The sequence below is a fragment of the Olea europaea genome, chromosome 11 (assembly GCF_002742605.1).
Source record: "Olea europaea var. sylvestris chromosome 11, O_europaea_v1, whole genome shotgun sequence".
Taxonomy (NCBI): domain Eukaryota; kingdom Viridiplantae; phylum Streptophyta; class Magnoliopsida; order Lamiales; family Oleaceae; genus Olea; species Olea europaea.
Window position 1 is genome coordinate 15,909,231 of NC_036247.1, and position 24,786 is coordinate 15,934,016.

At 34.7% G+C, this 24,786-nt stretch overlaps 2 protein-coding genes across 3 annotated transcripts; both read left to right on the plus strand.

Moving 5' to 3' along the window:
- The first annotated feature begins 9,389 nt into the window (after positions 1-9,389).
- On the plus strand, positions 9,390-21,672 carry LOC111403586 (probable WRKY transcription factor 21). 2 transcript variants are annotated; one of them, XM_023032153.1, is made up of 4 exons: positions 9,390-10,034; positions 19,588-20,354; positions 20,441-20,566; positions 21,214-21,358. In XM_023032153.1, exons 2-4 carry the CDS (start codon positions 19,588-19,590, stop codon positions 21,356-21,358), a joined length of 1,038 nt encoding a protein of 345 aa, XP_022887921.1. In that variant the 5' UTR covers positions 9,390-10,034. The 2 variants fall into 2 exon arrangements, with proteins under 2 accessions (XP_022887921.1, XP_022887922.1); XM_023032154.1 differs by lacking the exon at positions 9,390-10,034 and having other exon boundaries at positions 21,214-21,672.
- LOC111403584 (probable WRKY transcription factor 21) lies at positions 9,894-12,119 on the plus strand. Its single transcript, XM_023032152.1, has 3 exons — positions 9,894-10,801; positions 10,888-11,013; positions 11,661-12,119. Exons 1-3 carry the CDS (start codon positions 10,035-10,037, stop codon positions 11,803-11,805), a joined length of 1,038 nt encoding a protein of 345 aa, XP_022887920.1. The 5' UTR covers positions 9,894-10,034; the 3' UTR covers positions 11,806-12,119.
- Positions 21,673-24,786: the final 3,114 nt, after the last annotated feature.

A 24,786-nucleotide genomic window follows, 5' to 3' on the forward strand; every position in this document is an offset into this window, starting at 1 on the left:
CCTTGGTGGGTGGAGCGAAGCAAACTCGCGAGCCATTTACAGCTCATTCATTATGTATACATTGGAGTAGATTGAAGTTTTCAGTCCAAATAAAATAGACTATTCAAGATGAGAACGAGAATTTCATTACTAAGTTTTCATTGACAATTATATTGAAGAACTCGTCATACCTTAAGATGAAAAGAACCATTTCAATGATTAATAGTGAAAATTTTGAAGTGCAAATATAGCGTTCATAGATAAAAGTAAAAATCTTATATTTAATATAATAAACATAAGTAGCCCTTGTTTGAGTCCCATTCTTTGAAAAAATATACATTTTTAAAAGTATTTTAACATTACTTTAACCACACATTATTCAATAAAATAACATTACGCGCAAATAAAAAATTTTTCCTTATTTTCTAACCACACATTTTTCATCAATATACTGTTCAAAAATTTATTCTCTCCCTTAAAATGGGGTTCAAACAAGGGCGTAATAAGTTTCAAATTCAAAATGTGATGGAAGCAACGACTGTCATCTCATCAAATCATAATCATTAGTTAAATGGTCGTTCATGACATGCTAAGTGTCTTGGAAGCCTATATACACTGCAATTGTGGGATGAACAATTGTGCGTGAAACTACCTAGCAGTTGGGGGTGTCAATTGCAATACGAATTTGTTGAAGATACGACACTGACTTCAAGAAAATTTCTAGATTTTTGTAGATTATTCATCCCATTTCTCTAATCCTCTTCTTCTTCAATAAGTTGGGATCAATCTACAATTTACATAAAGAATATCAGTCGCCATTTGCAGAAAAATTTACAATTTACATAAAGCGTGTGTTTGGCCCCCATTTTTTCTCATTTTTTTTCCCAATTCTTTCCAACTTTTCTCAACCATTGTGGGCCCCATCATGAATAATAAGCCAGATTCCCTGACAATAATTAAAGCCACCTGCATTTTTGACAATTGTTTGAATTTCGGATTTTTTTTCTTTCCATTATTGCCCTTTAGTTGAAATTTCATTCTTTCCATTTCCCGCCATTCAATTGGAATTTTATTATTTCACAAGGGGCAAATTTGCCAGACAATCTCAAGGGCCTGATGTTGTCTGCAGAAATTTTTTGATGGTTTTGTCAATGTTAATGCTGTCTTCTGTAAAGTTCCTGTAGAAAAATGAGTTCCGGTAGAAAATTTTGGCAAGAATTGGCACCAAAAGAGCGCAAAGTAAGTATTTCTTGTGTGTATTGTGCAGTTGAAGTAGAGAGAGGCATCATATATAGTGTGTGGGAATAAGAAGAAACGAATAATGAGCAGAGAGATAGAAAAAGAGAGGCACACATTTGTACGAGTGGTGTGAGAGAAAAATTGTTGATAAAATATTAGTTAGTGCATTTGGTGTGTGTATTTAAATTTGTACATGTCTCCTTGGTAATAAAATATTGTGCTTCAGACTCAACATTTGTGTCATAATTTCTAAGTGTTGAGGTAATAAAAACAAAGCATGTTGACCATTCATTGCCTTGTAAACGAGTTTTCTTTGATTTAGAGAAATAAAATTGAAACGGTTCCATAATCTTGTATTCATGTCTTAAATCTCTGTAATTTCTGCAAATATTAGGCAACTTCAGTCTGTTTTTATTAACGTAAGTGCAAACTGCAATATACTTCATAGATATCAACTATTTGGGATGAAAAACCTCAATGCCATATTGGAAGAAGCTATAAGTGCAGCCCACCGACATTCTTGTCTATAAATATAGTTGTTGTACGTATTGTGTAGGTATGAGTGAAATAGAGAGAGGCATCATATATAATGTGTGAGGGAGTAAGAAGAAAGGAAGAGTGAGCAGAGAGATAGAAGAAGAGAGGCACACATTTATACGAGTGGTGTGAGAGAAAAATTGTAGAGAGAAAAATTGTTGATCTAATATTTGTTAGTGCACTTGGTGTGTGTATTTAAATTTGTACGAGTCTCCTTAGTAATAAAAGATAGTGCTTCAAACTCAACATTTGTGTCATAACTTCAAAGTGTTGAGGTAATAAAAATAAAGTGTGTCGATTATTCATTATCATGTAAACGAGTTTTCTTTGTTTTAGAGAAATAAAATTGAAACAGTTCCATAGTCTTGTATTCATGTCTTAAATCTCTATAATTTCTATAAATATTAGGCAATTTTGGCCTGTTTTTATTAATGTAAGTGCACATTGCAATATACTTCATAGAGATCAACTAACTAGGATAAGAAACCTCAAATGCCATCTAGTGATGGAAATGAGCACCCACCCCCGCCCCGCCTGGGCAACTTTTTGCCCCGTTTGTTGCCTCATTTATTTTTTATTTTTTACATTTTCAAAGTTTCAAGTTATGTTATTATTAGAGAATAAAATACAATTTCAAAATAGATTTTTAACGGGTGAATTATCTAGAAATAAAATTATTTTTAATCTTTTTTTTCTCCTTCACGGGGCGGGGCATCCTTGCCCCTCCCCACCAACCCGTTCGAGAAGGGTTTTTTTTGCCCCATTCGAGTGGGGCGGGTTTTATCACCATCCCTAAATTTCCATCACAGCTGAAATCTTTGACAACGCCTATGATAATTTTGTATCAAATCCATGTTTTGCCATGTGTTTATTGAAAATCGGAGATATGGCAAGTTAAAACTCTTAAATATCGAGTTATGTTGTGAAAGCAAAAGATGATATCGGATTAAATCAATAGCAAATTTTCGAGAAAATAGGATATTAAGCCGCAATATGAAATGATTGATCACAAAAACAATGTAATTTTGTAGATGGAGATTTTATTAAAATATGGAAAAAGAATACAAACATTATGCATTTACAATATTTCTAATTGCTTACTAGATCATAATAAAGAGCGGTTATATATAGGGAACAAATAGAGGATGTCCAAATTCTCAAAGTAGAATTGTAGTTGAAGTAGAATGCAATAAATGGAGTAGATGAGGAAAAAATCATGCAAGAGGTGAAACAAACAGGTGGTATAGCGGCGCCTTTCGACACTGGCCCCTTTCAGGTCTTTACTCCAAAATCTCGATCTTCTTCATCCTAATATCTTGTTCAAGTCCGATACAAATTTCTACTCCCAATGGGCTTCCAAATATAATGTCAATTAGAAATTCGCCAAGTAAACTTGAATAGGATTTCACAATAGCGTTCCAAATAGAATTATTCTTAATACTTTAATTAGAACTCTCAATTATCTTTAACAAAGAATTCAAGTTACACTCAAATTCTAACAATCTCTACCTTGATACGAATTACACTGCAAGGAATAAACTTGAACTCTTAAATGAAAACACAAACGAACTTTTCCATCAACAATTCTATCTGGAAATGTTATCCACCTATGCTACTCTAACTAGGGACAAAGCGATCTAATGACCACCAAACAAGGTTGAAACAAGCCCTGTAATAGAATCACAATTGAACTTATCAAAAGATGGATCTTGGCTAGAATGAATACCCTTAATTGCATTCAAACTATCAACAAAATCAATAGAATTGTACCTATGAGGAATTTTATGCCAAAAATGGGTCTATTTCTAGAAATTAAATACAATGCCACCTTCGATTATGATAACAAAACGGATTTACCCATATCTTCAAAATTCAATTGAAACGTATTCTTAAAAGAAGACACCAAATCAAACTTCAATGCTACATAAGCCAATTCTAAATCCACCCGAGTCCTCAAAATATGCTGATTAGTCGAAGATTCTGAATCACACTGCAAGATATATAAATGAAATTTTCTATGTCCCATCAACACAATGCAAGCTCCTATAATAACTTTCTGGACTCCACCTTAAAAATTGTACCTCTATCTTTTTAAATCAAGAGTACTTAAGGAGATAAGATTTCTTTTTGAATTTGGAACGTGTCTTACTGCATTAAGTGTTCTAACCTTAATGCCATATTGGAAGAAACTATAAGTACAGCCCACCAACATTCTTGTCTAAAAATATAGTTGTTGTACGTATTGTGTAGGTATGAGTGAAATAGAGAGAGGCATAATATATAATGTGTGAGGGAGTAAGAAGAAAGGAAGAGTTAGCAGAGAGATAGAAGAAGAGATGCACACATTTATTCGAGTGGTTTGACAGAAAAATTGTTGATATAATATTTGTTAGTGCACTTGGTGTGTATATTTAAATTTGTACGAGTCTCCTTAGTAATAAAAGATAGTGCTTCAAACTCAACATTTGTGTCATAACTTCCAAGTGTTGAGGTAATAAAAATAAAGTGTGTTGATTATTCATTGCCTTATAAACGAGTTTTCTTTATTTTAGAGAAATAAAATTGAAACGGTTCCATAATCTTGTATTCATGTCTTAAATCTATATAATTTCTATAAATATTAGGCAATTTTGACCTATTTTTATTAATGTAAGTGCGCATCGCAATATACTTCATAGATATCTAACTGGGATGAGAAACCTCAATGCCATCACAGTTGAAATCTTTGACAACGCCTGTGATAATTTTGTATCAAAGCCATGTTTTGCTATGTGTTTGTTGAAAATTGGAGATATGGCGAGTTAAACTCATAAACATCGAGCTGTGTTGTGAAAGCGAAAGATGATATTGGATTAAATAAATACCAAATTTTGGAGAAAATAAGAGATTAAGCCGCAATATGAAGTCATTGATCACAAAACAATGTAATTTTGCAGATGGGGATTTTATTATAATATGGAGAAAGAATACAAACATTATGTGTTTACAATATTTCTAATTGCTTACTAGATCATAATAAAGGCAATTATATATAGGGAACAAATAGAGGACTTCCAAATTCTCATAGTAGAATTGTATTTGAAGTAGAATGCAATAAATGGAGTAGATGAGGGAAAAAAATCATGCAAGAGGTGAAACAAACGGGTGGTATGGTGGCGCCGTTTGACACATGCCTCTTTTAGGTCCTTTACTCCAAAATCTCGATCTTTTTCATCCCAATATCCTATTCAATTCCAATACAAACTTCTACTCCCAATAGACTTCCAAATAGAACTTCAATTAGAAATTCGTCCAAGTAAACTTGAATAGGATTTCACAATAGCGTTCCAAATAAAATTCTTCTTAGTACTTACTTTAATTAGAACTCTCAATTATCTTCAACAAAGAAATCAAGTTGCACTCAAATTCTAACAATTTCTGCCTTGATATGAATTTCACTACAAGGAAAAAACTTAAACTTTTAAATAAAAACACAAACGAACTTTCCATCAACAATTCTATCTAGAAATGTTCTCCACCTCTGCTACCTTAACTAGGGACAATGCGATCTAAGACCACCAAACAAGGTTGAAACAAGCCCTGTAACATAATCACAATTGAACGCATCAAAAGATGGATCTTGGCTAGAATGAACACCCTTAATTGCATTCAAACTATCAACAAAATCAATAGAATTGTACCTACGAGGAATTGTATACCAAAAATGGGTCTATTTCTAGAAATTAAATACAGTGCCACCTTCAATAATGATGACAAAACAGATTTACCCATATCTTCAAAAGTCAATTGAAATATATTCTTAAAAGAAGACAACAAATTAAACTTCAATGGTACAGAAGCCAATTCTAAATCCACCAGAGTCCTTAAAATAAGCTGATTAGTTGAAGATTCTGAATCACATTACAAGATATATAAATGAAATTTTTTATGTCCTATCAACACAATAAAGCTCCTTCAATAACTTCAACACAACACAAGCTCCTTCAATAACTTTCTGGACTCCACCTTAAAAAATGTACCTCTACCTTTTTATATCAAGAGTACTTAAGGAGATAAGATTTCTTTTTGAATCTAGAATGTGTCTCATTGCATTAAGTGTTCTAACCATTTCATCAAACATCTTTATTCTGACCCAACCAATACCAACTATTCGACAAGGTGTGTTATTACTTGTCATCACAACATCTTTCGAAATTTCTTCATATGTTGCAAACAATTCTTAATTGGGTAACATGCGAAAAGTGCAAGCTGTATCAAAAATCCATGTCTCATTAGCTTTTGATTTGTAGTCAGACATAAGTAGAAGCTATTCATCACAGCTAGGAATTTCTGCAATACTTGTTTTTCCTAAAGTTTTCGATTGCTGATTTGTAGTTGATTTTGATTTATTCTACAACTTATAACAATCGTTTACCAAGTGCCTTTTTTCTTGCAATAATTAAAAAATTTGGAGTTAGATTTTGACTTGCCCATCGAACAACCACCATGAACACGAGACCGTCTCCATGATCCCCAAATATCACAAGATGTTTTATCTTCTTCTTTGAATATAGAGCATCGTAGACTTCTTCAATGATGAGAGTATCATAATTATATATTATCATATCTCTAGGAGACACATATGAGGCAGGCAATGAATACAACAAAATCAATCACAAGATATTTGACCTCCAAGGTTTTCAAATCAGCAGCGATTTCTTTAAAAGTAGCTAGATGATCCTCAAGAGATGCACATTCTATCATACGATGAGAATATAGACGTTGTTTCAGATGTAATTTGCTAATAAGACTTTTCGTCATGCATAATTTCTCTAATTTAACCATAATGTAGCTGCTGACTTCTCCTTCAAAACTTCTCGAAGATATATTATTTGGAAGATGAAGATGTACTTGAGATAGAGTTTTTCGATCCTTTCGTTGTTTTTCCTCCATAGTCCAAGTAGTGGGCATATTGTCAAATCCCAATAACGTGTCGTCCAAATCCATATGAGTGAGCGATGCTCGCATTTTCACCTGCCATAAAGAGAATCTTATACTGCGATCTAATATTGAAATATCATACTTCATTGTTGTCATCATGAAAGACTAAGTTGAGATATTAACTTGATCAAAACCTCGATCTTCCCAAGAATTTCAAAAATACTTTAATACCTGTTTGTTATGAAAAGCACAAGATAGTATCAGATTAAACCAATGCCAAATAATTGGAGAAAAAAAGAGATTAACCCATAATATGAAGTAATTGATTACAAGAACATAAAAACAATGTAATTTTGCAGAGAAAGAAGATTTATTATGAAGAAAGAATACAAAGATTATGTGTTTACAATATTTTTAACTTCTTATTATATCATAATGAAGAGCCAACTATATATAAAAAACAACAAGGGACGTCCAAATCCTCATAGCAGAGTTGGAGTTGAAGCAGAATACAAGAAACGAAGTAGAGGAGAAAAAATCGTGCAAGAGGCGAAACAGACAGGTGCCACTTGTCTGACACCACGGCGCTTGGCATGGTGTCACAATGTCGGGCAAAAATTGCCTTGGCGCAGCATTGCTCACTTTCGAGTCCTTTACTCTAAAATCTTGATTTTCTTCATCCCAATGTCCTCTTCAGGTCCAATACAAATTCCTACTCCCAGGCTTCCAAATAAAACTTTATTTAGAATACGCCTAGTAAACTTGAATAGAATTTCACAATAGCAACTCAAATAGAATTCTTCTTAACGTGCACTTTAATTATAACTCTCAATAATCCTCAACAAAGAATTCGGATCGCACCAAATTCTAACAAATTGCTATGTTAGAAAACTTTGGTGGTGCATCTATGGCAAAAGATAATGTGAGATTGGCAACACAATTATTTGAACATCTAGGTGGTGGCCAAATTGAAGTTTGGTGGCCATTGTCACCAAAACAAACAATAAACTTATTGTTCTAATAGGGGATGTGATAACCCTTCATTGCAGGAAACATAGAGGGGCACCAAAAGTGAAGCTTTCGTTGTTGAGGTGGGCAGGAAATATGTAATCCTGCTTCAAAGGGTTCATCGATTGTGTCAAAAATAAAAGTATGGGAACCAAAATCATTTGACGGTGTTCGGAATGCAAAAGAGTTAGAAAAATTCTAAGGACGTGGCATAGTATTTTAAAAAATTGCACTTGTCAAAGGAAGACTTGTTGACATCACTAGACATAACTAACTTGTGATTCAAAGCTGTGGTGGAGGGCATGACTACAAGATGAAGAAGTTGTTGGGCGAACCAAATTATGACTTGAGAAAGGCTATACAAAGAGTTGTAGGATTAGATATTTCCATGCAATACTGTACAAATTGCAAGAAAGGCATTGAGAAATTTGAGATAAACAGATATAGGCCCCGTCTGGGAGTCACCCAAAAAAATTGATTTTTTGATCGTTATTTTACTATTTCAACCATAAGTTTTGACTTTTTCTTTCACAAATAGCCCCTATTTTTCTCTTATCAATCAAACAATTAATTTTCAAAATCACTCCCGAACAGGTCCATAGTGTAGGCTCATGTTAAGCACTTTTGTTCTTTGATTCCTTCTACTACGCATTGAGTGTTCCTTTTTGCAGAGTTAGGAATCAAATGTACAGTAGAAGAAATCAAATGCAGTTGTCAACAAAAATGAATAATTTGTATCTATTGAGATAATCCATGTAACAAATTAACAATAGCAGAAAGTTCAAGTCCAAAATGTTCTGTTTTAAATATTGTGTTGTAGAGCAAGTTGCTACTATGGTTATACGTTGGAGACCAACATCCACAAATTTTCTTTCTTTTCATTTTTGCTTGAGCTTAATAATTTATTTTTTCATATTTAGATTTATATCGCATTTTTTACCCAAAAAAAATGTTTATTTAAAAGTTAAATAGAGATTTCCATCGATTAAATGCCTAAATCAACTTATATAACAATATTAAAATGTGTGAACTAAAATGGCACATTTCAAAAGTTAATTACTTTCAAAAATTAATTTTAATACAAATTTTACCCTCGTTGGCCTCCATTTTTTTTCCAAATTTTAATATTTGAAATAGTATTTTTTTGAAGAATGTGTTGTTGAGAAAGAGTGAATTTTTTTCTATTTACGTATAACATAATTTTATGGAAGATTGTATGGTAAAAAATATAAGAAGAAAAAAATGAAAGAGAATGGAAGTTAATTGTGATCCACTACTTTGATTTATTTTTCAACCACAGTTCATAACTTTTATCAAAATCAGCTTAAACTTTATCGAAAGTTTTGTCAAACAACATTTAAACCAACTTACTACAAAACATGTTCGAACTAAAGTTTTATAATTTGAACACTATCTTACGACCAAAAATCATAAGTTGGGGGTCTGAACTTCTAATTTTTCCTTGTATCAATGGATAAGTAAATGTGTCTCACGAGTCACGGGGCTGTAGTTGGGAACTCTTGAAAGCCAAGGGACAAGACTTGCAATTGGAAGCAACAAAATTGATGCGAAAATCATAAATCAAAGCGAATCATTGACCCCCAAAAAAATAAAAAAAAGTCATTCTGTTGAAATTAAAAAGAATAATTTACGGGGTCCAAAGTGGGGTCCACTTTGAAATTGGTGACAGATATACGGCAGTTTCACAACTTTTGTGTGTGCTTTCTCTCTCTAATCTTCCCTGCTTTCTCTCTCAAGTCATCTCATAAATGCGATGTTAAACTAATTATTTGCAGGAGTGATTGTTGTAGTAATGTATTTATTAAAGATTGCATTTTTGGTTCTTTCGGCTGCGTGAATTCTCTGGCAAAACAAAGCAGAAGTCTTCTCCTTTGCACCTTTCAAACTATTTTTATTGCTTTCGTAAACGCTCTTATGGAGACGGGGAAGAATCTAGGGTTTTACAGCAATTCAAAAGCCAGATGAGGTCGTCTTTTCCAATCTTTTTTTTATCTTATTAGTTGATAAAGTTGTTGTTTGCCATTGGATTTTACCTGGGCTTTTCTTGTTTTCGATTGATTTTCTTGTCCAGTTCAACCTCATGATCTTTCCTTTGTATGGATATCTTTTGATTTCTATAATAGAAGCTTTTTGGTGAACAATGTTTTTTTCCCTGAAATGGGTTTTCAGCTTTTGCTATTTATGGATAATTACAGATCTGCTAAGTCAGTAGTTATGAAGGTTTTTCCTTTTCACCCCTCAAGTTGTACTTAATTTTGGATATTTTGGAAATTCAGTTTTTTCCTCTCTTTTTGAAAGTTGTCTAGTTTTACTGTGGTTAAGTGTGTGAGATGGAAAAGATAGAAGAAGCAAATAGTGCAGCTGTTGAGAGTTGTCATAGAGTGCTTAATATTGTATCATATCCCCAAGATGAGCATCAGTTAAGGAGTTTAGTTGAACAAACAGGGGAGACAATACACAAGTTTAAGAAAGTTGTTTCTCTTCTTAATACTAGTTGTGGTCATGCTAGAGTGAGAGTATCGAAGAAAATTCTGTCCCCTTTCCCTCAAAACCTCTTTCTTGAAAACCCAATCTATCGAACAGATGATCATCCTAAACCCCTTCAACTCCTTCCAATCAATTCTGTTGAAAGTCACCCACTTCAAGAAGGGGGATCCAACGTCAAGAGTGATCTCACACTGAGAAACTATTCTTTGGAATTGAGCTCACGTGGCAAGGATATATCTAACGAATCCCAGCAAGCACCATTTCGAAATTATCATTTTCTCGAACAGCAGCTGCAGCATCAACAGCAAAGATACCAGCATCGGTTGAAACAGCAGGCTGAACTGATGTATTGTCGTAGTAATAGTGGCATTAGTCTGAATTTCGATAGCTCTATGTGCACTCCTACTATGTCGTCCACTAGGTCTCTTATCTCTTCGTTGAGCATTGATGGGAGTGTTGCTAATTTGGAGAGAAATGCCTTCCATTTAGTTGGGGCAGCTAGATCTGCCGATCAGAACTCATACCAGCTTAAGAGAAGGTGTTCTGGAAGGGGAGAGGATGGAAGTGGGAAATGTGGAAGTAGTGGTCGATGCCACTGCTCAAAGAAGAGGTGGTTATTTTTATTCTAACTATCACCATTCATAATATTTATACCGTGCAACTGCTTTTCTTTACCTTTTCTCCCTAATCTTACAGGAAGCATCGTGTTAGAAGATCAATCAAAGTACCTGCCATAAGCAACAAGTTAGCTGATATACCCCCTGATGAGTATTCATGGAGGAAGTACGGGCAGAAGCCAATCAAAGGTTCTCCTCATCCAAGGTATTGTTCAGCACCTACACTGGTGATGCAGCTTCGTTGTAATTTGCAAGAAATTGCTCACTGGATATTCATTTCTGGTTATTAGCTTAGATAGAATCAATCTTGCATTTTGACTAGCAGCCTCTATCATTGTTTTGATATGATATTTGCTTTCATTTTATTCCACGAGACTAGGTATTTTCTTGTGCTATGTGAAGAAATTCCTTAAATTTGAGTAGACTCAATACTGAGCTGCAGTATTTTCTGTCTTATGGACTAGTGTCGCTCTCATCGGTATTCTTTCGTTGAAGAGGGTTGGTCGGGTTTATACGACGAAAATTAGGCTTGTTTCCATGAAGAATTGTATCAAATATCACATTAAATAATAACTAGGACTCATTGCTTCTAACCTAAAGTTGGAAGTAAATTGTATTAGATGGTCCAGGGCTTGTCTTTTGTCAGAATGTCCAATCGATGCAGTCCAAAAAAAGTTGAATGCTAGTGATTTCACCTCATCATTAATACTTGTTTGTCTTAATTTTGCACAATATAAAGAAATATCTATTTAAATGTTATTTCAATGCACGAGGAAATATGGGAGATACCCGTCAGATAGCATGGCTTAGTAGTTTCATGGTTTTGCTGAGTCTAGTTCTGTGTTTTTGCAGGGGATACTACAAATGTAGTAGCATGAGAGGCTGTCCTGCAAGGAAACATGTCGAGAAATGCTTGGATGATCCTTCAATGCTGATTGTTACTTATGAAGGCGAACATAATCACCCAAAGTTTCCCTCACAATCTGCCAACACTTGAAATTTTGGGGAAAGATTTGTAGAGACTGCATCAAGCCTTTGAAATTATTTCTTACATGTCCTTTCGAACTGGCTAGAACTGCTCCTCTACTTGTTTACTTTGTTTAAGTTTGTCGTACATATGGGGTTCGATTCTGGTTCTGAATGCTTTTTTTACTCCTAAATGTTGCTAAGTAAAAAAACAAAATCCAGAATGGTAGAGTTATTTGGATGTTGAGATTGACTCATTGTACAAAAAAAAAAAGCCCCCAGTCTTAATTGACCTTTTTTTTCTTCAAGAATTTAGAGATTCCTGCTGGTTCCCTTGTGTTTCAACTGTTTACATTTTGATCCGTTGGATTTACTGATGCGGTTTTGGTGATTTAAACTGATATTATATTGCTTAGGCAATTTGCAAAGACGATCAAATTTAGCAAAATAAGAAAAAAATGAGGCACAGGCAAAGGTTTGTGCATGAAATATTGTGATTGCTGTGTATTAATGAGAATCATGGAATCTGTTTGCTGTTTGTGGAAATTCCGAAATTCGACCAATATGTTGGGATAAAATTCGAAGTCTGATTTTCATGAGTAATATGGAATTTGTTCAGTATTTGTGGGTTCATATTCTGATTCCACTTTTCGGCATTTATGCTACTTTTACTTGAATGGAAATGGGACAATATCCTCCAAGGAGATGTTGATAGGTGAAACAATGCTGTCATGATTGTGTTCTTCAACTCTTTCTTGAAAATGGTTAGTTTCTCTCTCTTTTTTCTTGCATCCGACTTTGTTTTTTATAGCTGGCCCCAGTTCGAGATCGAGCGAGACTTGCGATAGTGGATTGACAGCAAGTGTGAATTTTTGGCAAATTTTATTGCAAGAATTCTAATGCCCACTTCGTCTGTTGTTGTTTATTGAAATAGAAAGAGGTAAGGGAGAAGAGAACAGGCACAATAATATCAATAGTTTCAATTCTATTTATTATTATTATTATTATTTTTTTTTTTTTGAGTAATATTCGAGATTGCATCGCTCTTAACCTCTGCTTAAACTCATTTTCAATCCTATTATCACAATAAAATATTTTGTATGTAAACTCAAAATTTTTTCCACTTTGTAAACATTATTTTCAAAAAAGTTACTATTTCAAAATTTATGTCTCCTGAAATACTTATTTTAATGATCTTCAAACAGGGTCCTACAAACAAATGAGCAAAGGACACTAATAAAAGAGCCAAACTTTTTCAAGAAACTATGGGGGTGAGGAGAATTTTCACAAGATAACGAGCTATTTAGATTTTGCCAATAATGTGAATAGTGTAATTTTTATTTTATTTTATTTTATTTTATTATTCCGAGTGACACTCCATATGGCAACACTCTTATGAGCAAATGATGCTAACTAATAAAACACTAAAGATGAAAGGGCCAATCTTTTCAAGACGTGATTAGGGAAAAGAGGGACAAGTAATTCATGACAAGATTCTCAAGAGTGGAAGTAATTATTTCAAAATTGATTTTCCTTTTTAGAGCATCTGGTTAAGAGGGTATTTGGTAGGGATTAAACTTAGATTTTTTTCGTAGATTGTGATAGAAATTTTTCAGAAATGTGTGGTTGAAAAATTTTGGAACTTATGAAATATATGGTTAATATTGATCGTTTGACTTTAATTTGGAGTAAAATCTGATTTTAATCCAAACCAAACATGCTATAAAAGTAAGAAAAAATTATGAAAAAATACGTGAAAAGTATTTTTTTAAAAGAATGTATAATTGAAACGAATATGGAGAAAAGTGACTTTCAATTAATTAATTCTACACAAGCACTAAAACTACATAACAAATGAATCTAATCCCTTATAATTTATTTTTGTCAATTCTTTCCCTATTAAATATTTGGATTCCTATTGGAATGCCTTTATATGGAAAAAAAATACATGAATTCCCTTTTGGAAGGCAAAAACTTTTCCTTCTTATTCTTTTGTACCCTATCAAAAGCACAAAGTTTCACATAATGCTAACCGGACAAATTCCATACTTAGAATATGCTTACAAACACAAATAGCGTCCAAAATAATGCTTTGAGAGCACCATTATTGCTTTGGATTCGAGAAATTTCAGACAGATAATTGACAATATTCTTTACTAGGAATAAATATTTAAGCTTAAAATAAAAATTAAATAAATATTTGAAAAAAGAAACTAAACTATTTTTTGGTTATAAAAATTCTTCTTATGAACTTTTCAATAGAAAAGAAAGAAAATATTGGTTGTAGTCCACTAGTCTTCTTAACACAATCTAGAGAACAACGCTTCAATTCAATTCGATACTCTTCTTTATTGGTCATTTTGAGCAAAATTGGCCAATATATAGAACCAAAACTAATTATTAGTGAGGTTCGTGCAGCAGATACTTCTTCAAGTTAGGTTTTGGCGCAATTCAAGTTCATTATAGATGTAGTAGTTAGGCAAAGCGGCAGCAGAACAATTCAAAATTGATTAACAATATTGCCAAAGCCCATGGGAGTGTATCCGTATTTGGTGAAGTGGGTGAACGTACTCGTGAAGGAAATGATCTTTACATGGAAATGAAAGAATCCGGAGTGAGAAGAACCTATTTGAAAACAGTCTAATGCCACATCTGACTCAACGGCTCCTTCTTCCTTGATTGTTGTTTATATGGATCAAGAGATGAAGAATTACTGTTAATTTGTTCATGCTCGTTTTCTTTCCAGACCTGAATACTTGCGAGTAATCTGGAGAAGACAATCAATGTTTTTATGACATTCAAGTAGAAGAATTATGAATTGGCAAAAGATACAAACGTTAATCCTATATTTTTGGAGGCATACATGTGAAAAGATAGGCCTCATACTACTAGCTTAGTTTGAATATTTATTTTTGACTACATATTGATGATGTCGACTTTATCGGATCGGATCAAATAACATGAAACGAGTTGAGAAAATGGTTTTTATTAAAATTTTCAAAATTACAACTTCAACTTACGCGGAAAATCTTAATTACACTTTATGTAAAAATAAATAAATTATATTTGTAATATATATATTTGTAACTTTATTAAATTGTTAAGTTACAAACATTGTAATAATCATATTACATCTCATGTTGTCTATGTGTAATTCATATTACAAATTGTGTAATAATCATATTGTATCTCTTCAATCTTTAATTGGTCGATAATAAAAATTTACATCATTTTTTGCTAAATTTGTTAAATTCATGTAGCTTAAGTGATCAAACAGCCATGAACATCTGAAAAGCAGCCAAAGTACGTTGGACTGCGTTCTTTACAATAACCCAAAACAATGAAAGTGTGTTGGATTTGTGGGCTGATAAATCGATGAACACAGCAAATATATTACCAAAGAAAAAAAGAAAAAGAAAAAAAAAAATCCATATAGCTTCAGAAAATTGAAAAGTTCACTAGACAACTTAATACTCAAATATGATAACCAAATTCAAGTTGTCAAAACTGCAACGGCAAAACTTAGCCCCTATTTGATCCCAATTTTTAAAATTTATTTTCAATCACATATTTTATGGGGACTCACAAATCTTATTAATTTTTATCAAAATGTACAAAAAATTTTAATTTTCATCCAATCCAAATAGAGGCATGTACAACACACACACACACACACACACACACACACACACACATATATATATATATATATTTATTTATTTATTTATTTATTTATTATTAGTTTTTTTTTTAACGTTTAACAAAATCTCGAGCAAGGAATGCACAACAAAAAAGTTTATCCTCAATGTTGCAACCATTTTAACATTTAGTAAGTTACAATAATGACTCGAATGAAATGGAAGTGATACGAATGAATAATGTCTAGTCTTGAAAGGGAATTCTTGAAGATCATAACATGGCAAATTTCATCGCCATTGGATGCTTTTATGGATTTTCTAAGTTATACAATCATGTTATATAGACATAATGGTTGACATAATCCTTAACATAATGTCATATGTTACGCCTCTTCACAGAGCACCCAGAGTGTGTGGAATAGACGACCATACGAGGCAAGTAACAGGTGGTGCATCCGAGGCATCGCTCTCCGAAGCGAGAGAGAACTGAGGCAGCACGTGGAGGAAATCATTGATCAAAGCAATTCAATCTGAGGCATTTTACTTCGATCGAGGCGTCACTCTCCAAAGCGAGTTGAACTGAGGCACGAACAAAGAACCGTTAGAAAACAAACTGACATACGAAAACAACAAAATGAAGAGATAGTACTCACTAACAGTAGAGAACTTCGTGGGGATTGTCTGAGGCGCCTTGGGTCTCTTCCATTGTGTCCCATCTCCCGAAAACCCAGTACCACGAGCTATTCCAATCCTTGATGGAGCTTAGTTGATCGAGTACAAATGGAGTGTGGGTCCCCATGACGTGAGGTAGTACCATCCCTCTCTGCAATTACTTTGGGAATGTAGAGGGTCTGAAAACTGAGAAGGGCATCTCTACCTTGTATGAAGCTTCCCTCCATAGTATCCACGACCCTACTATTTGGCTCTATGAATTCGAGTTTGACTGGGTTGGGGCTAAACTGTAAGACCTAAGGACGAAGCGAAAGTAGGGATGAATGGGTAATCTAAGTCCGGCCATAAGGATGGCTTCACTAATAGCCACGCACGCCAGCCTAGGATAGCAGGCTCTCTTATTAGGGTTTGGCATTATCATCCCTACACTATTTAGGATCCTATACTCTACCCACAACCTTATCAGGTCGGCACGGTCATCCTAGAAGGATAATCAAACCCCCCCCCCAATGAACATAAGTATCTACAGGGCTATCGGGTTGCTTCCAAATATTTCCCCCGCCTAATATGGCCTCTGACCATTCGACCGAACTAAGCACCATAGGCTCATCTAACTCACTATCCAACACTTCAATCCTCTTAGATACCCGTTTTTTTTTTTATAGAAAATAAAGACGATTCTTGTAATTACTTACAACGGATGAATGGAAGAAAAACTTCGAACGCCGAAAAATCCAAGGAAACACTTCAAAGTTAAAATAACGTCGCCAGAAAACTTGCAAATCACAGAAATGTTACTGAAGGTTTGGGATAAATATAAGTTACAAAAATAGCCAAAGTGAAATGTTTCAAATGAGGGGAAAAGGCCTTTTATACGGAGCTTTGGACGATCGTCATTGTTGAATTCAAACAAAATTGATCTGGGCCTTTAATCGCATTATAGATCTTGGCGTTGAAACCAAACGTCAAATTTGATTAATGCTTAAGATTTGAGTCCTAGGGATGGCAAAAAGGCTTGAGGGCTCGGGCCACCCTTGGCTCGGCCTGCAAAAAGCTTGAGTTGGCTAGCTAAAAAGAAAAATTGTTAAAAGGCAGCAGGCTGCCTTTAATAAAAAAAGAGGGAAAAAACGAGTAGGCTCGGCTCGGCCCGTTTTGGCCGAGCTTTTGCTCGACTCGGCTCGGGCCAAAAAAGCCCGTCTTTAAAAAGCTCGATCCGAGCCCGAGCCTTGATTTTCGGCTTGCGAGCCAACTCGGCTCGGCTCGGCTCGGCTCGGCTCGTTGCCATCTCTAGATCTGACGATGATGTTCACGAAACTCCAAAGCACATTGCCTTGAGCCTCAACTGTCATCTGCCATGATTAGCAGTAGCAGCCTTTTCTTGGGAGTAGACATCAATCCAACTATCCTTCTTGGGAACCCGCGACAACTTTTAAATCATTGCCCAGTCCATACAACCAAAGCGTAGTCTTCTGTGAGTCAACGCCTTTGCTACTTCAGCTTTCGCAAGCTTATATCCTCTAGAACGTCTTTCCTTATGGGGCCATTTCAGCTTTCTCGAGCTTATATCTTCCAGAGCGTCATACCCTATGGGTCAGCGCCTCTGCCATTTCAACTTTCTCAAGTATATATCTTTCAGATCGTCGTCCCCTATGGGTTATTACCTCTACTACTTCAGCTTTCTCAAGCTTATATCTTCCAAAGCATCGTCCCCTGTGGATTAGCGCCTCTGCCATTTTACCTTTCTCAAGCTTTTATCTTCTAGAGCGTCATCTCTTGTGGGTCAAATCCTCTGCCATCAACAGCTTCTCAAAGCTTCAACCTACTAGAGCGTCATCCCCTGTGGGTCCACGTCTCTGCAACCTTAGTTTTCCAAAAGCGACAACCCTCTCATGATTGATTAAAAGGTCCACGCATGATATATATATTCATCTCTCTCACTTGGGGGACCACTGTTTCGTCTCCTCACAGAGTACCTTGGTGCGTGTGGAACAGACGACCATACAAGGTGAGTAAGAGGCAGTGTATCTGAGGCATTTACGTCTGCAGAGGCGGTACATAGAGGAGAACATCAGTGAAAGCAATTCGATTTGATGCGTTTTACTTCGACTGAGGCATCGCTCTCCGAAGCGAGTTGAACCGAGGCACCACACAGAGGAGAAGAGGAGGAGTGCCTCTTCGCCGCCAGTTTTCACAAACGAATCTTTTGGTCAAATGTGTGTCTATATCTTTAGATATGATAGATGTGACATCTCTGTAAAGTGTTAAGTCCTAATCAGAAAAATTAATTGCATGTCCACCTAGGAAGTGACTGATGGATGCCTACGAACAGACGCCTTGCATTGTCAAATGAGTCCACGTGTCCCACATCTAACATTGTCTCTTCCAATCCTCTGCCTATAAATACCCAATGACTTAGCTAGAATAAGGTAAGGTTATTCCACCCAAAATATACACATTTTCTCCTTCCCCAAGTAGAGATATTGAGATTCCGACAGAATTCACTACCACCAAGATTGGTTTGATCTTCGGAGTGTTTGTGGCCGTTATCACCCTTATTGGGATCGGCCATATATAGTTGACTATTTGTGGTTGTGTGTAGAGAGGAATACGTGAAATAACTCTCGGTTCGTCACGTGGAAGGTCTAATTCACGGGGTCAACATCATATGTTAATCTATCATTGGATTGCTTAGAATACAGTCAGTTTTTTTTATCCAATCACATTTTACTGATGCTTATTATATCATTCTATCCGTCACCTATATTCTGGTAAAGTAACATTATTCTTCTAAGAAAATAGAGTCATCGGTAATTGAAATTTGAGATTCCCATGAATGGATGGAGGAATTCAAGAAATCTCTTAATTGTTTTACTACTATGATTTCTTATATTTGTTGGAAGCAATTTGATTCGAAATACGTCATTGTAAAGATAAAAATAGAGGGAGTGCAACTTGGTAAAGAGTGAATGATTATGCCCAATCATTTAAATATTTTTGAAAGTTCAGGGAATGTTCTACAATCACTTGAAAATTCACGAAGAACGTTATGTTTCGTCAAATTCAAGTTTTAGATATTGCCAAGTTTATGGTCCAAACAATTTATTATTCGACCTCACTGTGGAATTGATTAATCAAAGCAACACGTCACTTTAATTAATTGTCTAGGTGGTTAAACATACAGTCCAGTTAATTCCTATGTTGAACTGCCGGTTTGCGTAAAGTAAATAACATAATACAAAACACAACTCACGATATGATGACGGAGAAACCCCAACGTGGGTAAAAGTTCGGGATCAAGCCAGTAAGTTCCACTATACCAATTCAGTCAATACAAGTTCTATCAAACTCCGTACCCAGTCAGACCCGTTGTTCCAGTCTCACGATCTACTGCCGTAGACACTACTAGTCTCCTGTTAGTTTCTCGATCTACCACCTGCAGCCCAATCTGCTGTCCAATACAGCCTCCTAAAGTTGTCTAGTTTTACTGTTGTTAAGTGTGTGAGATGGAAAAGATAGAAGAAGCAAATAGTGCAGCTGTTGAGAGTTGTCATAGAGTGCTTAATATTGTATCATATCCCCAAGATGAGCATCAGTTAAGGAGTTTAGTTGAACAAACAGGGGAGACAATACACAAGTTTAAGAAAGTTGTTTCTCTTCTTAATACTAGTTGTGGTCATGCTAGAGTGAGAGTATCGAAGAAAATTCTGTCCCCTTTCCCTCAAAACCTCTTTCTTGAAAACCCAATCTATCGAACAGATGATCATCCTAAACCCCTTCAACTCCTTCCAATCAATTCTGTTGAAAGTCACCCACTTCAAGAAGGGGGATCCAACGTCAAGAGTGATCTCACACTGAGAAACTATTCTTTGGAATTGAGCTCACGTGGCAAGGATATATCTAACGAATCCCAGCAAGCACCATTTCGAAATGATCATTTTCTCGAACAGCAGCTGCAGCATCAACAGCAAAGATACCAGCATCGGTTGAAACAGCAGGCTGAACTGATGTATTGTCGTAGTAATAGTGGCATTAGTCTGAATTTCGATAGCTCTATGTGCACTCCTACTATGTCGTCCACTAGGTCTCTTATCTCTTCGTTGAGCATTGATGGGAGTGTTGCTAATTTGGAGAGAAATGCCTTCCATTTAGTTGGGGCAGCTAGATCTGCCGATCAGAACTCATACCAGCTTAAGAGAAGGTGTTCTGGAAGGGGAGAGGATGGAAGTGGGAAATGTGGAAGTAGTGGTCGATGCCACTGCTCAAAGAAGAGGTGGTTATTTTTATTCTAACTATCACCATTCATAATATTTATACCGTGCAACTGCTTTTCTTTACCTTTTCTCCCTAATCTTACAGGAAGCATCGTGTTAGAAGATCAATCAAAGTACCTGCCATAAGCAACAAGTTAGCTGATATACCCCCTGATGAGTATTCATGGAGGAAGTACGGGCAGAAGCCAATCAAAGGTTCTCCTCATCCAAGGTATTGTTCAGCACCTACACTGGTGATGCAGCTTCGTTGTAATTTGCAAGAAATTGCTCGCTGGATATTCATTTCTGGTTATTAGCTTAGATAGAATCAATCTTGCATTTTGACTAGTAGCCTCTATCATTGTTTTGATATGATATTTGCTTTCATTTTATTCCACGAGACTAGGTATTTTCTTGTGCTATGTGAAGAAATTCCTTAAATTTGAGTAGACTCAATACTGAGCTGCAGTATTTTCTGTCTTATGGACTAGTGTCGCTCTCATCGGTATTCTTTCGTTGAAGAGGGTTGGTCGGGTTTATACGACGAAAATTAGGCTTGTTTCCATGAAGAATTGTATCAAATATCACATTAAATAATAACTAGGACTCATTGCTTCTAACCTAAAGTTGGAAGTAAATTGTATTAGATGGTCCAGGGCTTGTCTTTTGTCAGAATGTCCAATCGATGCAGTCCAAAAAAAGTTGAATGCTAGTGATTTCACCTCATCATTAATACTTGTTTGTCTTAATTTTGCACAATATAAAGAAATATCTATTTAAATGTTATTTCAATGCACGAGGAAATATGGGAGATACCCGTCAGATAGCATGGCTTAGTAGTTTCATGGTTTTGCTGAGTCTAGTTCTGTGTTTTTGCAGGGGATACTACAAATGTAGTAGCATGAGAGGCTGTCCTGCAAGGAAACATGTCGAGAAATGCTTGGATGATCCTTCAATGCTGATTGTTACTTATGAAGGTGAACATAATCACCCAAAGTTTCCCTCACAATCTGCCAACACTTGAAATTTTGGGGAAATATTTTTAGAGACTGCATCAAGCCTTTGAAATTATTTCTTACATGTCCTTTCGAACTGGCTAGAACTGCTCCTCTACTTGTTTACTTTGTTTAAGTTTGTCGTACATATGGGGTTTGATTCTGGTTCAGAATGCTTTTTTTACTCCTAAATGTTGCTAAGTAAAAAAACAAAATCCAGAATGGTAGTGTTATTTGGATGTTGAGATTGACCCATTGTACAAAAAAAAAAAAGCCCCCAGTCTTAATTGACCTTTTTTTCTTCAAGAATTTAGAGATTCCTGCTGGTTCCCTTGTGTTTCAACTGTTTACATTTTGATCCGTTGGATTTACTGATGCGGTTTTGGTGATTTAAACTGATATTATATTGCTTAGGCAATTTGCAAAGACGATCAAATTTAGCAAAATAAGAAAAAAATGAGGCACAGGCAAAGGTTTGTGCATGAAATATTGTGATTGCTGTGTATTAATGAGAATCATGGAATCTGTTTGCTGTTTGTGGAAATTCCGAAATTCGACCAATATGTTGGGATAAAATTCGAAGTCTGATTTTCATGAGTAATATGGAATTTGTTCAGTATTTGTGGGTTCATATTCTGATTCCACTTTTCGGCATTTATGCTACTTTTACTTGAATGGAAATGGGACAATATCCTCCAAGGAGATGTTGATAGGTGAAACAATGCTGTCATGATTGTGTTCTTCAACTCTTTCTTGAAAATGGTTAGTTTCTCTCTCTTTTTTCTTGCATCCGACTTTGTTTTTTATAGCTGGGCCCAGTTCGAGATCGAGCGAGACTTGCGATAGTAGATTGACAGCAGTGTAAAAGTTTAACAAGAATTCTAATGCACACTTCGTCTGTTTGTTGTTTATTGAAATAGAATGAGATAAGGGAGAGGAGAATAGGCACAATAATATTAGCTTCAATTCTTTTTTCTTTTTTTTTTTTTCCGAGTAATATTCGAGATTGCATGGCTCTTAGCCTCTGCTTAAACTCATTTTCAATCCCATTATCACAATAAAATATTTTGTATGTAAACTCAAAATTTTTTCCACTTTGTAACCATTATTTTCAAAAAAGTTACTAGTTCAAAATTTATGTCTCCTGAAATACTTATTTTAATGATCTTCAAACAGGGTCCTACGAACAAATGAGCAAAGGACACTAATAAAAGAGCCAAACTTTTTCAAGACACTATGGGGGTGAGGAGAATTTTCACAAGATAACAAGCTATTTAGATTTTGCCAATAATATAAATAGTTTAATTTTTTTTAATTCCCCCCCCACCGAGTCACACTCCATATTGCAACACTCTTATTTGCAAATGATGCTAACTCATAAAACACTAAAGATGAAAGGGCCAATCTTTTCAAGACGTGATTAGGGAAAAGAGGGACAAGTAAGTCATGACAAGGTTCTCAAGAGTGGAAGTAATTATTTCAAAAGTGATTTTCCTTTTTAGAGCATCTGGTTAAGAGGGTATTTGGTAGGGATTAAATTTAAATTTTTTTCGTAGATTGTGATAGAAATTTTTCAGAAATGTGTGGTCGAAAAATTTTGGAACTTATGAAATATGTGGTTAATATTGATTGTTTGACTTTAACTTGGAGTAAAATCTGATTTTAATCCAAACCAAACGTGCTATAAAAGTAAGAAAAAATTATGAAAAAATATGTGAAAAATATTTTTTTAAAAGAATGTATAATTGAAACGAATATGGAGAAAAGTGACTTTCAATTAATTAATTCTACACAAGCACTAAAACTACATAACAAATGAATCTAATCCCTTATAATTTATTTTTGTCAATTCTTTCCCTATTAAATATTTGGATTCCTATTGGAATGCCTTTATATGGAAAAAATACATGAATTTTCTTTTGGAAGGCAAAAACTTTTCCTTCTTATTCTTTTGTACCCTATCAAAAGCACAAAGTTTCACATAATGCTAACCGGACAAATTCCATAACTAGAATATGCTCACAAACACAAATAGCGTCCAAAATAATGCTTTGAGAGCACCATTATTGCTTTGGATTCGAGAAATTTCAGACAGATAATTGACAATATTCTTTACTAGGAATAAATATTTAAGCTTAAAATAAAAATTAAATAAATATTTGAAAAAAGAAACTAAACTATTTTTTGGTTATAAAAATTCTTCTTATGAACTTTTCAATAGAAAAGAAAGAAAATATTGGTTGTAGTCCACTAGTCTTCTTAACACAATCTAGAGAACAACGCTTCAATTCGATACTCTTCTTTATTGGTCATTTTGAGCAAAATTGGCCAATATATAGAACCAAAACTAATTATTAGTGAGGTTCGTGCAGCAGATACTTCTTCAAGTTAGGTTTTGGTGCAATTCAAGTTCATTATAGATGTAGTAGTTAGGCAAAGCGGCAGCAGAACAATTCAAAATTGATTAACAATATTGTCAAAGCCCATGAGAGTGTATCCGTATTTGGCGGAGTGGGTGAACGTACTCGTGAAGGAAATGATCTTTACATGGAAATGAAAGAATCCGGAGTGAGAAGAACCTATTTGAAAACAGTCTAATGTCACATTTGACTCAACGGCTCCTTCTTTCTTGGTTGATGTTTATATGAATCAAGAGATGAAGAATTACTGTTAATTTGTTCATGCTCGTTTTCTTTCCAGACCTGAATACTTGCGAGTAATCTGGAGAAGACAATCAATGTTTTTATGACATTCAAGTAGAAGAATTATGAATTGGCAAAAGATACAAATGTTAATCCTATATTTTTGGAGGCAAACATGTGAAAAGATGGGCCTCACGATACTTAGCTTAGTTTGAATATTTATTTTTCACTAGATATTGATGATGTCGACTTTATTGGATCGGATCAAATAACATGAAACGAGTTGAGAAAATGGTTTTTATTAAAATTTTCAAAATTACAACTTCAACTTACGCGGAAAATCTTAATTACACTTTATGTAAAAATAAATAAATTATATTTGTAATATATATATTTGTAACTTTATTAAATTGTTAAGTTACAAACATTGTAATAATCATATTACATCTCATGTTGTCTATGTGTAATTCATATTACAAATTGCGTAATAATCATATTGTATCTCTTCAATCTTTAATTGGTCGATAATAAAAATTTACATCATTTTTTGTTAAATTTGTTAAATTCATGTAGCTTAAGTGATCAAACAGCCATGAACATCTGAAAAGCAGCCAAAGTACGTTGGACTGCGTTCTTTACAATAACCCAAAACAATGAAAGTGTGTTGGATTTGTGGGCTGATAAATCGATGAACACAGCAAATATATTACCAAAGAAAAAAAGAAAAAGAAAACAAAAATCCATATAGCTTCAGAAAATTGAAAAGTTCACTAGACAACTTAATACTCAAATATGATAACCAAATTCAAGTTGTC

What these genes read in the sequence shown, in the direction of transcription:
- LOC111403584 (XM_023032152.1), top strand. Translation starts at nt 10,035, where the DNA reads ATGGAAAAGATAGAAGAAGCAAATAGTGCAGCTGTTGAGAGTTGTCAT. An exon ending in TGCCACTGCTCAAAGAAGAG is followed by an intron (nt 10,802 to 10,887) that starts GTGGTTATTTTT and finishes CTAATCTTACAG; the next exon opens with GAAGCATCGTGTTAGAAGAT. An exon ending in AAAGGTTCTCCTCATCCAAG is followed by an intron (nt 11,014 to 11,660) that starts GTATTGTTCAGC and finishes GTGTTTTTGCAG; the next exon opens with GGGATACTACAAATGTAGTA.
- LOC111403586 (XM_023032153.1), top strand. Translation starts at nt 19,588, where the DNA reads ATGGAAAAGATAGAAGAAGCAAATAGTGCAGCTGTTGAGAGTTGTCAT. An exon ending in TGCCACTGCTCAAAGAAGAG is followed by an intron (nt 20,355 to 20,440) that starts GTGGTTATTTTT and finishes CTAATCTTACAG; the next exon opens with GAAGCATCGTGTTAGAAGAT. An exon ending in AAAGGTTCTCCTCATCCAAG is followed by an intron (nt 20,567 to 21,213) that starts GTATTGTTCAGC and finishes GTGTTTTTGCAG; the next exon opens with GGGATACTACAAATGTAGTA.